This window comes from Hylaeus anthracinus, unplaced genomic scaffold (assembly GCF_026225885.1).
Source record: "Hylaeus anthracinus isolate JK02 unplaced genomic scaffold, UHH_iyHylAnth1.0_haploid 0, whole genome shotgun sequence".
NCBI lineage: Eukaryota > Metazoa > Arthropoda > Insecta > Hymenoptera > Colletidae > Hylaeus > Hylaeus anthracinus.
Window position 1 is genome coordinate 17,579,028 of NW_026533254.1, and position 14,896 is coordinate 17,593,923.

General features: G+C 37.1%; 4 protein-coding genes across 7 annotated transcripts; 2 read left to right on the plus strand and 2 right to left on the minus strand.

Moving 5' to 3' along the window:
- Window positions 1-239: 239 nt before the first annotated feature.
- LOC128887080 (cuticle protein 67-like) lies at window positions 240-2,008 on the plus strand. 3 transcript variants are annotated; one of them, XM_054142565.1, is made up of 4 exons: window positions 240-452; window positions 543-576; window positions 788-1,118; window positions 1,673-2,008. In XM_054142565.1, exons 2-4 carry the CDS (start codon window positions 568-570, stop codon window positions 1,819-1,821), a joined length of 489 nt encoding a protein of 162 aa, XP_053998540.1. In that variant the 5' UTR covers window positions 240-452; window positions 543-567; the 3' UTR covers window positions 1,822-2,008. The 3 variants fall into 3 exon arrangements, with proteins under 3 accessions (XP_053998540.1, XP_053998531.1, XP_053998547.1); XM_054142556.1 differs by having other exon boundaries at window positions 429-576; XM_054142572.1 differs by having other exon boundaries at window positions 436-576; window positions 788-965.
- A 429-nt stretch (window positions 2,009-2,437) lies between these two features.
- On the minus strand, window positions 2,438-3,971 carry LOC128887099 (pupal cuticle protein C1B-like). Of its 2 annotated transcripts, XM_054142594.1 has the most exons (3): window positions 3,761-3,971; window positions 3,370-3,672; window positions 2,438-2,997 (listed from the first exon to the last, which is right to left on the minus strand). In XM_054142594.1, the coding sequence occupies exons 2-3, from the start codon at window positions 3,379-3,381 to the stop codon at window positions 2,557-2,559; spliced, it is 453 nt and encodes a 150-aa protein (XP_053998569.1). In that variant the 5' UTR covers window positions 3,382-3,672; window positions 3,761-3,971; the 3' UTR covers window positions 2,438-2,556. The 2 variants fall into 2 exon arrangements, with proteins under 2 accessions (XP_053998569.1, XP_053998559.1); XM_054142584.1 differs by having other exon boundaries at window positions 3,370-3,971.
- A 1,185-nt stretch (window positions 3,972-5,156) lies between these two features.
- On the plus strand, window positions 5,157-6,701 carry LOC128887071 (rhomboid-related protein 4-like). The gene is made up of 2 exons (XM_054142529.1): window positions 5,157-5,598; window positions 5,696-6,701. The coding sequence occupies exons 1-2, from the start codon at window positions 5,476-5,478 to the stop codon at window positions 6,314-6,316; spliced, it is 744 nt and encodes a 247-aa protein (XP_053998504.1). The 5' UTR covers window positions 5,157-5,475; the 3' UTR covers window positions 6,317-6,701.
- Window positions 6,702-6,846: 145 nt separating this feature from the next.
- Window positions 6,847-14,846, minus strand: LOC128886853 (anaphase-promoting complex subunit 1). The gene is made up of 21 exons (XM_054142047.1): window positions 14,674-14,846; window positions 14,387-14,527; window positions 13,922-14,239; window positions 13,782-13,852; window positions 13,584-13,699; window positions 13,233-13,502; window positions 12,744-13,137; window positions 12,477-12,666; window positions 11,995-12,400; window positions 10,932-11,915; window positions 10,609-10,862; window positions 10,289-10,547; window positions 9,718-10,221; window positions 9,420-9,624; window positions 9,006-9,326; window positions 8,701-8,929; window positions 8,433-8,638; window positions 8,028-8,367; window positions 7,295-7,943; window positions 7,096-7,224; window positions 6,847-7,032 (listed from the first exon to the last, which is right to left on the minus strand). Exons 1-21 carry the CDS (start codon window positions 14,695-14,697, stop codon window positions 6,947-6,949), a joined length of 6,096 nt encoding a protein of 2,031 aa, XP_053998022.1. The 5' UTR covers window positions 14,698-14,846; the 3' UTR covers window positions 6,847-6,946.
- Window positions 14,847-14,896: the final 50 nt, after the last annotated feature.

Here is a 14,896-nt window from a genome sequence, read left to right on the forward strand (position 1 = left end):
TTTGTCTTCTAATTACCGGTATGCATATATACATTTAAAAGCTTACAAGCTTACAAAGCAAAGGAAATTCGAACGAGGTAGAGGGCTTGTAGTGCCATGAAACAATAGTTAAACATTTCTAATAATATTTGGAATTGTCGGATGATGATTTTGATTGGAAAAATGTTTATTGGATCAAATAAAAAATTGGACACTTTTTGTTTAATAAATCGAAGGCATCATATGTATAACTATTGCAGTTTTGTTAAAAAATACATTCTGTCTAAGACCGTCGAAAATGATCGCAATGCGTGACAATCCTCTCGAGTTTAGGGGTATCGTGTACGCTCCAGTTACGTATACGTGACGCAACGTCGGCTCGCCATGAACCGTTTATACAATATGCCTGCCTTTGGTCGACGGACACTCGATACCGAGTAGTTTTCGGGTAAAAAATATTTCAACTTGTCCAGGTAGGGTTGCTAGAGCTCACGTATAAATAGTCAGACGGATTTCCAATATGCATTCAATTCGTTTCTGCACTTTGCTTCTTAACGGTAAAGGAAGGATCTACTCCAACTTCTCATCATGTTCAGGGTAAGTAACAGTATCGTGTGAAACTTGCCCCAAAAAATCACTATTACTATACTGTAATCGAATGAGGGTCGTCAAATAAGACTCTTTAGGAGTTATATCTCGTGAGATGACAGCGTTCAATTTCTAGACTTTACTCAAACAACTTTTTGCTGTAATTTTTAGAAAATGATAAACAATTGGGTGTTGATTAATTTTGAAATTTGTTTTTCAGTTCATGGTCATCTGTGGTTGTTTGCTGGCGGTGGCACAGGCTGGCGTGATCAGCGGAGGTTTGCTCGCAACTGCGCCCGCGGCGGTAGCGGTGCAGTCGGCGGCAGCAGGCCTTCCTCTATCCGCGGCTGCGCTCACGCTACCGACTCTATCAGCGTCCAGCTCCAACCTTATTCGGGGTATCGGTAACTTAGGTGCCATTTCAGCCTACTCCAAGAGCATAGTTACGCCATTCAGTAGCGCCAGGGACGCGGACGTGCGCGTTAACAATCCTGGAATCGTGACAGCGACCGCTGTGCCCGCGTCTGTGGTCGCAAATACTGCTCTTGCAGGTACCTGATCGCGAGGTGCCGCCCACGTACAAGTCGTCGGAACAAATATAGCTATCTCGTAAAATCTATAGGCTACTGCAGTCGAAACTTATTCGAGAAGATTGCTATATTTGTTTCATCGACTACACTTTAACCTCCGTTCTTCACCCTATTTTATCATCAAGTACTGATTTGCTACATTGCTGCTGTATAGTGGCACCACCTCTCGTCGACGTTAGACGATAACTTCAACTTCAATTGAGGGTGTCGAAAACATTAGACGCTTGGCAATCGCTTGCCGACACGCTTCTCTCGTCTTTCCTTCTGTCATTCTACTTCACCAATCTGTTCTCTACGGCAACACAACAACAACATTCACAACTACAATCAACAACTACGCGTAGTCGTATGAATAGCAATCATAGTATAGGTTAGTCGAATATAGCGGCCGTTGTTTAACAATGTGATAACTACGCAGACTAACGATTCTATTATTTAGTCCTTCTTTAGATCTCATTCATTCGCAATATTCCCGATGCTCCACGGATATTTACGACAACTCTGTAATGTTTCAGCTCCAGTGACCGCCGCTCTTGGGCCCACGCTTCTCGCCCCTGGACTGACCACTGCCCTCGCAGCTGGAACTGGAATCACCACTGGCTTAGCGCCTATAGGACTTAATGGTTTGGCCTTGAACGGCTTGGGAGCGCTAAAGGTTATCTAAAGGCCACGCTAGAACGACCATGGATCGTTGAAGGTCAGGCGGAAGCTTGATCCTTCGGCTCTGTCAACTACGCGTTTACGTTCGTGACGACGACGAATCGTTGTCGCGACGCAAACGATCTACATGTCACAAGATGTAATAAATCGTAATTAATCGTAAATCGAATAAACGTAAAATCGTTACGATACTATCTGTCCGTTCATTTCGAAAGCACCTATAGTGAAAGTAGCATACTGTATTTTCTAGTATTATATTGCGCTACGCTCTATTATTTGCAACAGAACATTGTAATGTAACGCGAGCATTCGCTTAGTCTGGCGGATTACCGAGCGACGAACCTCTTTGATCGTCTACTTTTCACTGAACTGAGTAGGAAGCATCGAGAGAGAATTCAGCCGAGAGTTCGAAGCGAGCATTCGTGATTCCAAAAACGACCCTTGTAACGTAACGTTGGTGTCGAACCGTAAAATTCGTGCCGAGCAGTTACATTACAGCGTTCTGTTGCACGTCAGTCGCCGGCTTTAGGCTGTACGATTCCGTACAACGATATTTGTACAATTTCCAAGGGACTCGTAGGTATAGGAATAGAGACAATAAACGCTTCTATACACGTTCAGTGTTGTATACTGTATTTAATAAATAGAATCATAGACAGATTACATTAAAAGTACAGCATTGTACAAAAGGTTGTCGCGTCCAGATAGAAGTGCAACGATGATCCATTGAGAGAGCCGTTTACCAGGAGTAGGAGACGCCGATGGGGCTGCTGTAGGCCATGTGGGATACAGCTACGGCTGGGGAGTATGCGACGCCGAGGAGTTGGTTCGAGTGGGCTATGGGGGCAGCGAGGGGTGCAGCGTGTGCAGCGTATGCCAATGGGGCGGCTTGAGCAGCGTACGCCACTGGAGCAGCATGAGCAGCGTACGCCACTGGAGCAGCATGAGCATACTGCGCGTAGATAGCTGGGTTCGTCACACGGATGTCGGATTTGCTGCTAGTCGAGAAAGGTGTCGCAATTGTCTTCGACTGGGTCGCGATTTGAGCCAGATTTCCACTACTGCGGAGTATATTGTCTGACGTCGATGTCAACGCTCCTGTTGTCAAGGTGTATTGTCCTGCATACGGGGCCAATGTGCCAGCGTTGCTCACTGCAAGAGTGCAGGCGAGGATCATGATCTGTACAAAAATGGGAGATTTTGTTAATGTAGTAGGCTTTGAATTTTTTGAAGATAGAGTTACTTTGAAATATTTAGAAATCCTCTATACTTTGAAAGTCATATAATAGGTTGGTTAGGCGAGATACCAGAAGACACATGTGCTCCAATGTGTGCCAACGTAAGCCAACACACGAGCACATGTGCCTTCGATTGTCTAAACTCTTTGGTCTGAACGCTACACGATATATTGTTAAGTATTCTTGTAATACGATTATTTTTCACGTGTGAACATAAAAGCCTTAAAATAATAGAATATTATCTCAGCTATCGTACTCGATGTACGGATCTACATCCAATATGGAACTAACGATTTTGGTAATGTAATATATACCTTGATGAACATTGTGGAGCTGGAGACTGAAGATCGGTTGATACTTCGAGAAATGTGTGGAAGCAAGTGCGTGTCGATGGTTTCGTAGCCGAAATCTTATATACCCCGCAGAACATACTGGCCAGCCACGAGTTGGAATCAGGTGGGGCACAAGGGCGTGTTTCGAACGAGTGTCGAAAAACTTTCGCTGTAGGATACACGCGCAATACTTTCTGTACTTTTCAGTGCCACGCCCGGCCCTCTTCTTTTTTTTTCCCCTCGACCAACAAAATCGCCGACTTTTATATCCCCTTCGACCTTGGGCTAACAATTCAAAATCATTCGAGTGACCGTCTCACGACGTGGCAAAAAATGACCGTGATCCATTTTCGCCATCCTTTTACCCTCTTACCAAATTCCTGGCTGGAATATCGATGCTAACGATATCGTGACATTCGAACAGCCATTCCCTTTTCGAGAGGCTTCATTTATCTCTATACGAAGTCCTTTGTACCGCCATACATGGCATGAAATTACGTTTAACTCAATTATACGTGACCTCTGGCCCACGGTCTCGTTTACATTGAGATACATATTTTGTTTATCCTTTTGCACAGACCGTGAGACGTGGGAACGATTGAGCGATTCATAAGACAGATCTTGTGTGATTTTTACTGTAACTTTTTCAATAATAACGATCGCTATACTTTTGTTAACTATGAGTTAGTTGCATTTTAACATTTTAGAATTATATAAAGTTAGCAGCATCAAATAGGTTAGACTAATTATAATTATAATTATCTGTTCTATTGCGTATTGTTATAGCATATCTATTACATGTACTGTTATGATTGTATAATGTATGTATGCTTAATTCATAATGTTATTAAATCTATTGTATAGTATTCTGTTGTACATTTTTATTATACCATTCAAACATTATTATTCTAGGGTATTATATACTATATATATTATATAGAAATTATTTGCGTGACATAGCGCCTCAACGGGGCATGCGACGCTATAACAATCTAGCGGTCAATGGGTCGAACTAAGTCCAGATTGAATGCAGGCTACCTGTATGCGAACAATGAATTTAATCTAACTTTTTACATATATACACGCAATTTTACATCATGACAGGTATATTGTTCATTAATTAGACTTTCAGCTTTCATTTGATGGGCATGAACTGGTTCAATATACGTTTTATCCACGAAAAAACAGACAAATAATGTGCATGTACATATTGGCTTAGAATCAAGTTTATTTGAAGCTATTAAAGGAAGTAGAGATCAAGGAATATTTTCCTAGCTGAATTATAACATCATAATGCCTCTAATATAGTCGGAAAATCATTATTGAACGAAATATACAATATTTATTAAAATTATTATTTTTCGATGTAATCGCCATCTGGTGGTCAATGCCCGAACTAATTTCGGAGTTTGGTCAGCGCCTCTATCGGGAAAACGCTCAAGTTTGTCCTACTCTAAATGTTAGATGGCCCCATTTGTTTATTTAAAAAAAAAAAGAATTCAGTGGTTAAAAAATGATTCTCATTCATATTTTAGTATTACAATGCTTGTCCACAAATTTTTTATTGGATATATAGCTTTTTTTAAAAAAAATAAACAAATGGCGCCATCTAGCATTTACAGTGGGAACTAATCGAGGATAAACTTGGGCGTTTTCCCGATAGAGGCGCTGACCAAACTCCGAAATTAGTTCGGGCATTGACCACTAGATGGCTATAGCGTCGCCTGCCCCGTTGAGGCGCTATGTCACACAATGTGTTTTCATACTATTGGTTATCGTCATTCAGCGTCATTGCGTCAGTGATTTCACATTATTTGAACGAAGTGACGTGTTTGATTTCAGTAAATGCACTTTCTCATAGTGAACAGACACGACAGTACGTGTTGATTGATAACTGTGAACTTCAGATATATTGTATATTCTTAATAGAACCTCCAAGTAGAATTATTTCATTTCAACATTTGCACTTTAATAGAGAAACGATCTGAACTTTATACGGTCACGCGATACAGAGGACAAGCAAAACGTCAATTCTGGTATATTCTAGAAATAAAGTTGCCTCTCACTTTTGTGAATTCATGAAAAATCATGAGGCCCGCTCAAAGAAGACAACAGGGTTTGCAGTATGGGATTGTTTTGCTTGGTATGCAAGCCATGAATTTTGGTCTTGACAAAATTCCACCAGCTACTTTAATCACAATTATTGGACAAGTGAGTAGTTATTGTTTACTATTGCACACTAGTTTTCCTAGGTAACCTAATCATTTAAGAGTAATCAAATACAAACATCAAATCTCCATTTTTTTAGGTTTTACTATACGTCGGTTTAATACAAGTTCCATGGAATGCAGAGGAAGTGTGTATATCTGCTGCAAAAGTGTTTAAATATAGAAGTTGGAAATCATTTGTCATATCAAATTTTGAACATGGCTCTGATATGCACTTGTATTATAATATGGTGTCTTTAATTTTAAAAGGCGCATACTTAGAACCTATGTATGGAACAATGAATTTTGCTTTCTTATTGGGTATCCTATCGCTTGGATGTAGTGCTATGTACACATGCTTAGGCTATTCATTGACCCAATTAACTGGAGATTATGGGTACTATACCCAATGTGCTATTGGGTTCTCTGCCGTGTTGTTTGCATTGAAAGTAATTGTGGTTTGTGAAGAACATGATAGAATGCACAATGTTGGAGGTCTCAGAGTTCCCAGCAAAATTGCTGTCTGGGTGGAATTAGTTTTGATTCATCTTTTGGTACCACAATCTTCATTCATGGGACACCTTGGCGGCATCCTGGTTGGCTGCTTATACTGTTACACTTTTGTTGGTGAAATAGTTGACAACTTATTGTGTAACCTGACTGGCACTCCTATTATACATGAGGAACAGTTTTATAGGAGACGAAGTTCATTCTTCAGATGAACAAATTTGGTATTTGTTTCAGAAACTTTGACTATCTGTTTGTAAATTTAAATGTATTTTGATAAAAATATACAATATTTATAACTTACCATGATAATGTTCCTCAGTACTGTACTGAAATATTTATAGTGCTATGTCTATAACTTAAAGAAATGGATGTTTGCGATAATAATACGAAAACCATAATAAAATTGTTTTATTTATTATACATTGTACGAGGACATAAACAAATTGGTATAAGAGCGTCGAACTTATTTTTCTGGATACTCTAGAATACTTCTGTATATATGTACATATGAGACAATGTGAAACTACATTCTGTATTACTTTATACTGTAAACAATATTTGTTACTTTATGTAAAAGAATAAATTAATTTTCTATTAGTATAATCGTTAACTTATTTACACTTGAACATTGATTGTATGTATATTTTTTCGCGCCCATTACATAATACATTACGAATAAGAAAACAGATTTATCTACATTATAGTATTTTGTACATAATAAAATAGATCGATAAAAATCAGTCTATATTCTCCATAAATGCAACTCAACTCAATGATGGATGTTTTCGTTCGGTATGTTTACACACAAAATACAATATTTAAAGAATTAATATGAAATTCGTTTAACATGATTTTAAAATTTTATACAATTTATACAATATAACATTAGAAGTTTTCGATCTTATTTCTGGATTTAGCAACGACGTCACTGAAAATGGAATAATAATAAGAATAACCATTAAAGTACATCAATAAGTACAAATAAACTTACAAATTGCTTGATCATCCATCTTGTAAGGGATTTCATAAAATATAAAGTATGAGCACATTTTTTGTAGCATTGTTAAATCATTCTGAACTTCTCCTGTAGTTAAGTAAGATTTAATGTACGGCCTTAGGTCTGTAACAAACAAGTTTAGAATATTAACAGACTGGAAAGATCAATATTGTACAGGAAGTACAATAATTACCATGCTCCCAATTATCCATAATATACGAAATTTTCTGTTTAATTGCGAGCACACTTTCTGCGCTAAGTAAAGGATTTTTACTTTCCGTGTAAGACTTTTTCAATATTTGAGATGAAACAAGTTTTATTTGCCATATAGAAAAACTGTTTGGCTCTTTCTCTATGACTTCTATACTCTTTATCAAATTTACCCATAAGGGAAGGAGGGTAACTTTATCCTTTATTACGCATTCATAAACAATAATAGCAAATGTATGTAAGAACTGTTTTTCGAATTCCGTCATTTCAGAATACTGTCCTTCTGGTTTAGACAAACAACTAGTATTTTTTGAACCGGACGATAATTCAGCAATTTCCATTTTCTCGCTAGAAGAATCAGGTTGCTCGTTCCAACTACAACTGGCTCTGTCAGACGTATCGCTCAAACTTTGAGTTAGATATCCCGAACTATTTTTAGCTAAACTGCCATGGGATTGTGAACTTAGGCTATCCTCGATTTTAATCTTGTCTTTTTTGGGCCATTGCAAAAAGTATTTTACTATATTCAAGACCGTTTTATTATTTGTAAACGACGTTACGGATTCGGGACGAGCAGCCCATGCGATAACATTTTCCGTTGTTAATGTTTGAGCTATTAAACTTCGAAAACCCTGAAATATTTACAGAAATTATTTTCAGTATACATATATACATACCACAAAATTTCAGAGATAAATAAAAATAATAGAAATTACATGAGGATCTTCTATGTATGGCAAACAACCAGCTCTCTGCTTAACGTCTAAGGATTCACATTTTTTAAGCATATTTTCAAGTTGTTGCCAATTATGACCTTTCTCGAAAACAATTCCCCAATATCTCTCATCTTTCAACTCGATGGTTTTAACACTGCGTAGCTGCGGTAGTAAACATGGCGCTTGAAGCACCAAATCTTGTCCTTCGGCTTCTTTTTCAGATTCGAATGTTAAGTGTATCGTGGCGTAACAATACTGACAACTGTCGATGTCTCTGGGTAAAATTACGCGTGGTTCAGCAGCTAATACGTACAAGTGCCGCAATGCTTGCAAGTGATACCTAAACAATTAATTTAAAAAATGTTAGCACATTGAAATTATAAACAAGTTTCTGTCGATATTGACCTGTTATCGTTGCTGTGTGTTGGGAATTTTGGGAAAAGAGAAATTATGAGAGCAGCTACTGCGCTAGGACTGTTGGAAAGAGTATACTTTCCACCTCCAAGAAACAGTAAACCAAGCGCCATATGTGTTGCTAAATGAGAACCATACGTAACTACGCTACTTGCAGGTCCTACGCGTGTTCTGATATGCCGACATATTCTCATAATCTGTAAAAAAAATTAAATAATTGAAAATTGCATGTAACAATTTGTCCAATTATCAAATTTACCTCTAAATCACCAGTGCCTGCCATTACAGCAGCAGCAGAAAGTAATATAACATTTAAACACGTTTCGATAGTTGATTTCCCTGCTAATTCGGCAATGGTTTTATGCGACAACGCTGTAAACATCTGAGCATAGTTGTATAAAGTTTTGAAGGCATTTCTGTTAGCAGTGCCAGCATACTTTAATCCTAAAGCCATACAAGCTCCCGCTATTATGTTGCAATACGCTTGGCTGCATTTTAGTGAACATTAATTAGTACGAGATAAATTTTATAACGATGTTATTAATATATAATTTATATGCTAACTTCATGGTTTCCAAGTCTACGTTCTGTGCAATTTCAGTCGTTGGTTTCTGCAATCTGTACTTGTATACGATATTGGGTACGTGACTGGAGACCCAAGATTTCGTTGGTTCAATTTCGTTCCAAAGAATTAACGATTTAGCTAATATCCGCAGTAACAAGAAATCGGGTCGTACAAAATCTAGTAAGTATTGAGTGTCAGGAGCTTGCATCCACTCTGCTACTGCTCGATTTCCTGTATTGAAATACATGAGGCCTAGAGCTATCGTTGCTCCAGGACTTGTCACGTCGATGTTTATAGAGTCACCTTCCCTTATTTGATAACTAAAATTGTCAAAACGAGAAGAAGTAGGAATAATCCATTGAATAGAAAAATAATTTTTATGAAAATATGTTTGACTATGATGATACGTTTACCTAGGCGATTTGTATTTGTCTTTTTGCGTTCCAGTGAAAGGCCTAACGTGCCCACCGACCATATAGTAGTGTAAAGTATCTGGTATACTAGCTAAGTCTGGTCCACCTCCACATCCTAGTACTACTAAACCTAATGCTAAACCAGCCGCTAAGGAATACGATTCTCGATCCACACAATTCTTCATTTCTGGTCCTGGAGGTCTACCTAAACGTACGAAATCATTACCAATAGATCATGTTCGTCAATGCTACATATATATTATTTTGCTTGTAACTTAAGATCACAGCGAATATTTACCAATTTCTGACAATAGAGCATGTGAAATATGCCTATGAGCGGTGCCTTGATATACGAGACCAACTCCCATTAAGGCAGCAACCTGAACGTTCTGTTGAACGTTTAATTCAATACTTGTGGGAGGTAGCAGTGTTTCCACGTGAAGTGACAACAATTTAGTCATGGAAACGTTCATCGTACCGCGATGCGTTGCAGACAATCCCAGTAAGAGACCAACACTGGTAGCTTCGTGACATTCAACCAAGTATTCGTACATACTAAAAGGCGCTAAATTTTTCAGATGGCCATTCAAACCGAGTGCCATTAAAAAACCCGAATGTTCAATACCAAATTCTCCTTGCTGCTGTTTATTATACACTATCCACGTTGAATCTATATTCGACGCGTCTGGATGAATACGAAGACCTGCAGCTACACCATTGTGAAATAATGGCCATAGATTCATATTTGGTGGAACGTCTATGTGCGCTAGCTCTACGGTGGTTCCACGAGGCGGTGCTTTTCCTACGCGCATAATACTACTTTACAACTATCCAAGTATGCTAGAGATATAATTATGTTTTATTCTTACCAGTCAAGCATAGTCGAGGAATTGGTAATTGTTCTGTGATAATAGGAATCGAAGTTCTAAGCGTAAACATGCCTCTCGCCACTGGAAGTGCCATTGTTCTCGTGCACAGCGCGTGCAAATGTTTCTCCTGCTCCTCTATAAATTCATGATCGCTTACGTCTGGTCTCTGTACTATTACTATTCTCACTGGCTTTGAAGAATTGAGAAGTTTTCGAACTTCTGCTACCCTGTGATCTTTGTTGAATCTCAGTTTTAATACCTGCAAAACATTATAATTAATACATGTTAGAATTAAGAATATAAATATTCTTCTAACATACAGCGTCATCAAATTCCATGCCGTCGTCTTGCTCAGGATCCTTGATCGAATAATTTTTGCCTTCGTTTTCCATGTATTGATTAGATCTAGACGATTTTAGATGTTTGCCTAACGCAGCTAAATCTTGACGATCTACCAATTCGTACGCTTGCATCGGCCAATTCGATGGAGGGCGTTCCCTGCATCTATACATCACGTCTTTCAACAGCAGCGATACACCAGGTGGCAATATATCAAGATCTTTTTTAGTCATACCTATAACCAAATATTTCTATTTTAAATTAAAGTTTAAAGTTGATAATATTTCAAACGCGAGAGACCTACCCATTTCGTGATACAGTAACACTATTCTATCCGTCGTAGAATGTTCAATCTTTTTAAATATTTCTTTTTCGGGTTTACTTCCATTTTCCTGGAAGTCTATCCGACTACCAACTGGTATTATGTGTTTTACAAATTTATCAATTTCTAGCATGTTGACTTTGTTTTCGTTTGCTACCAATGCCGTTAAGTAAACAATGTTTTTCGTTTTTGAGTTTACATGTTTCAAATAAGGAAACGGCGCCGTTTCTACTTTATTCAATAAGTTATTTAACGTTTCGAATATATTTGGTGGTTCTGACGACACATAATTGGGTACAGTGATTTTCTGTAACTCTGCCTCTCCGATTTGCGAAGCAGTATTTCTTAAATGTCGAAGGGAAGGGAAATCGAGAAAATAATGATGAGCGTACATCGTGAACTTCAAGTCTGAACTTAACTGGTACAGTAACTGTGCGAGTAAAGGTAAACTTTCGGACATCACACAATTTAATTTTAATTCTTCGTATAACAAGTGCAACGAGAATAAAACGAATGGAAAATATGGAAATAAAATCGATTGTACATTTATTTTTCCTGTGCTGGTAGATTCTGCGATACTCAGCACAGGTGGTTGAAACGAGTATGATGTTTTTTGAAGACCAAGTATATTCGAAATAAAACCTTGGGAATTGCCATTCTTAATAGAATTTATCATGTATATCCAATCGTCACCAGATCCAGAATTGTTTGTTTTCTGTTTCTTCGGCGCCACCATAGGACTATTGCGTTCGCCAAGTTGATCTTTTTCATTAGTTTGTATCAATTGCAACTTCTCAACTTCGTATCCCAATAACGTAAATAAAACTACGAGAAAAAGATACCATTCTTTATCTGGTGAGAAATCTTGAGGTCCTGGAGCATTTCGAGCTCCATACCATTTTACTAATAATTGCATTGCTAGATCTTTTTGCAAAACGCTCTTTAATGTTTGCAAACATTTAGTAACTGTGAACAAAATTAATTTATAAGGATGCATGCGATAGTTACGTGTAATCTACTACCACAAAATTAAATTCACGCTTACCTAGAGGAGATGTACTAGACGTTGGCAGCGTTATCCGAAAGAAATTCTTTCTTCCATATTCTAACGTAACTTTATTTCCTACTGCTTCTTTTAAAAGCAGAAAATTAGAGTCTATCAAAGAATTTTCTAATAGCATAGGCGGCCTCGCGCAATTCCCTCCTACAGGACTTAGCAAGTGCAATCCTTCCTCGAACTTAATGTCATGAGAAACCGCGCAGTTTTGAGAGATCAATGAACTTCGTCGTGGAAATGGAGAGCCTAATTTATGGTTAATACTGGATAGAAAGTAATTGCATCCAGTTAGATTTGGTAGTATTCCTGTTACATGCAATTTGCCAACATAAGTCATGCCAGAATATAATACAACTGCATTTGATAAGTCCATTGTTGCTATCATATGCAAATTCTACGACAGAATAATTTATTTTACGCTTACAATTATAATAAAATATCGCACAAAAAAAATGTTAATAAATACTAACTGGTACGCTGACGGCATCCTTCGCTACGATACTTGTTACCATTCCAAAAATAATTTGTTGTTGTTTGTTAGTTTTCTCAAGTCTCACTAGAAAAAGTTGAGATCGATGTGGAACTAAATAGCACAAGTAACTTTGTCCAACGAGATCAGATGATAGAAAAACTTTAGACGCCCGACCAGACACGACGTCCCTTAAAAGAAAAGGGTGGAACTATTAAGTATATCTTATGACATTTAGCATAATAGTATCGATTAATATAATATTCACTTTGGAATCCCAACATTTTCACTCCACACGTGATCAAGACAAATTTCAGGATACAAAGGTTTACTTGGTGTAATAATATCTTGCAGTTGTATGTTACTACAATTTCCCATATGACTATTCTGTGTATGGCTTAATGCAGTAGCCATAACTGTGTGATGTAATCTAGTGTGATGAAGAGACGAACTAGCTGGCGCACCGAGTAAAGGTGAGAAACCAGAATGGGTAGGCGATTGACAACGCGAAATAGTCGCCATTGGACTCTGTGACCTTGAATGTTGCTGTTGTTGTTGAGAAGGCGACGGTCCTCCGGAACAAGTAGTATAAGATGTTCGAGAACCGAACGGACTATTCGATATTCCCAATCCTATAGTACTTAATTGTGGATTTGGTACTCCTAAAAATGCAAACATAACGTTAATCATAAATTTTGAATTGTAATAATCTTTCTAAATGGTGACTTCGCAAAAAAAAAGTAAAACTGTGATTTACCAAATATACTTAAGTGTCCTTTATTTGTACAACTCTTGTTATATGAAATACTATTTCCGATATTTAATGGCGAGGCGCTCGCTGATTGATTATATATACTAGGAATAGAGTCGCTAGTTCCACAAACCAGTTGGCACTCTTCTACTGAAGCTTTACGTATTTTATATACAGAATGTAAACCACTCTTTGTGTCATATATCACAGCCAATGATGGTTCAGAGCTAGTAAATACAATCTGTTGATTCGAATCATACATGTATGATATGTTTCCTGAAATGATTAGAATTGTATGAACCTTGTAGCTTTTAATCTTGCATACTATAATGGAATTGATCAAATATATAACAATACCATGCTTAATAAGTACAGGACAAATTTCATCTAAAGGATGCATGAGAGAAAATGCCACTGGTAGGTTTGTGTCGCCATGTGACTGTAATCTGTTTCCATCTAATGATGATGTATGTCTATACAAAAAAAATATCAAATATTATCAAAAATTTATCTTCCAAACACTGACATTTTTAAAAATAAACTTTTAATTCAAACCTTATTTCTGATGTAGGAACTTGTGATTTTTCCAATAGAATTCCATATTTTGTTGACCAAACAGCAGACACCTGAATCACAACAGAATTATAAACCCGTTTATAATGAAAAGTCTAAAATTGTGATATCATTATAATCACCTGAAATTGTAAACTGGATACATAATCCTCTCCAGTTTCAGTAAACACTTTAAGAGTGTATGAATCAATCAAACAAATGCATTCTACTGTTTTATCATTACTTTCTTCACTTTCAAAATCTTTTGCTTTCAACGAATGATCAGGTACACTGGTATGAAATTTACACCACAATGCATGTTTAATATCTGTTTCACAGGTGTAAGTTGTCTGTAATACCTGGGTAGTTTGATTACCCTTTGAATGGATTGCAACTTTGCCTGAGCAATATAATTCTTCTTCTCCACATCTATCATTCTCACGTACAATCCAAAACTCTTTCTGCAAAATTATTATCACTTACCAAAAACTTCAAATTTTTAACTCTAGAAAAAGCAAGAGATGACTCTCTTGGTCTGTGACACAACTTTTTCAGTTTTTCTAGAATTAACTATTTAACATCCACTTTATTTAAGATTGTTAACTTACAGGTGACTTTTCTGAAATATTGACTTGACTTAATTTATGTAACAGAACACTTTCCCCTGCTGTTTGATTATTTAATGCTTGTTGACTAATTACAGGTTCAGGGTGCCTTAAAATTGTTTTTCTTCCACCAGGAGCATATTCCTTCAAAAACACATATTATATTATTATAGTTATATTTGTTTGATGAGTTATCTGTATGCCTGAATTAATATACAATTTTTTTAAGGGTACCTTATAAAAATAAATTTTGTTTGATTACTTTCTAACCTAGGAAATGTACGACTTACCACCGGTTCTGAGGCGGCAATCATCTTCTCCCTAGTTTCATCCAGATTTGCAGACTATGGTTGTTGAAAACCAGAAGAACAATATTATTCAATATTTATTTAAGATTGCAATATAGAGATAGGTGAAAATGTGTTTGCCGATACAATGTTATTAAATGATGCGTCACTAAGGACGTCGCCATATTCAAATGTACATATACATACTATCTAGTATATGTATAAT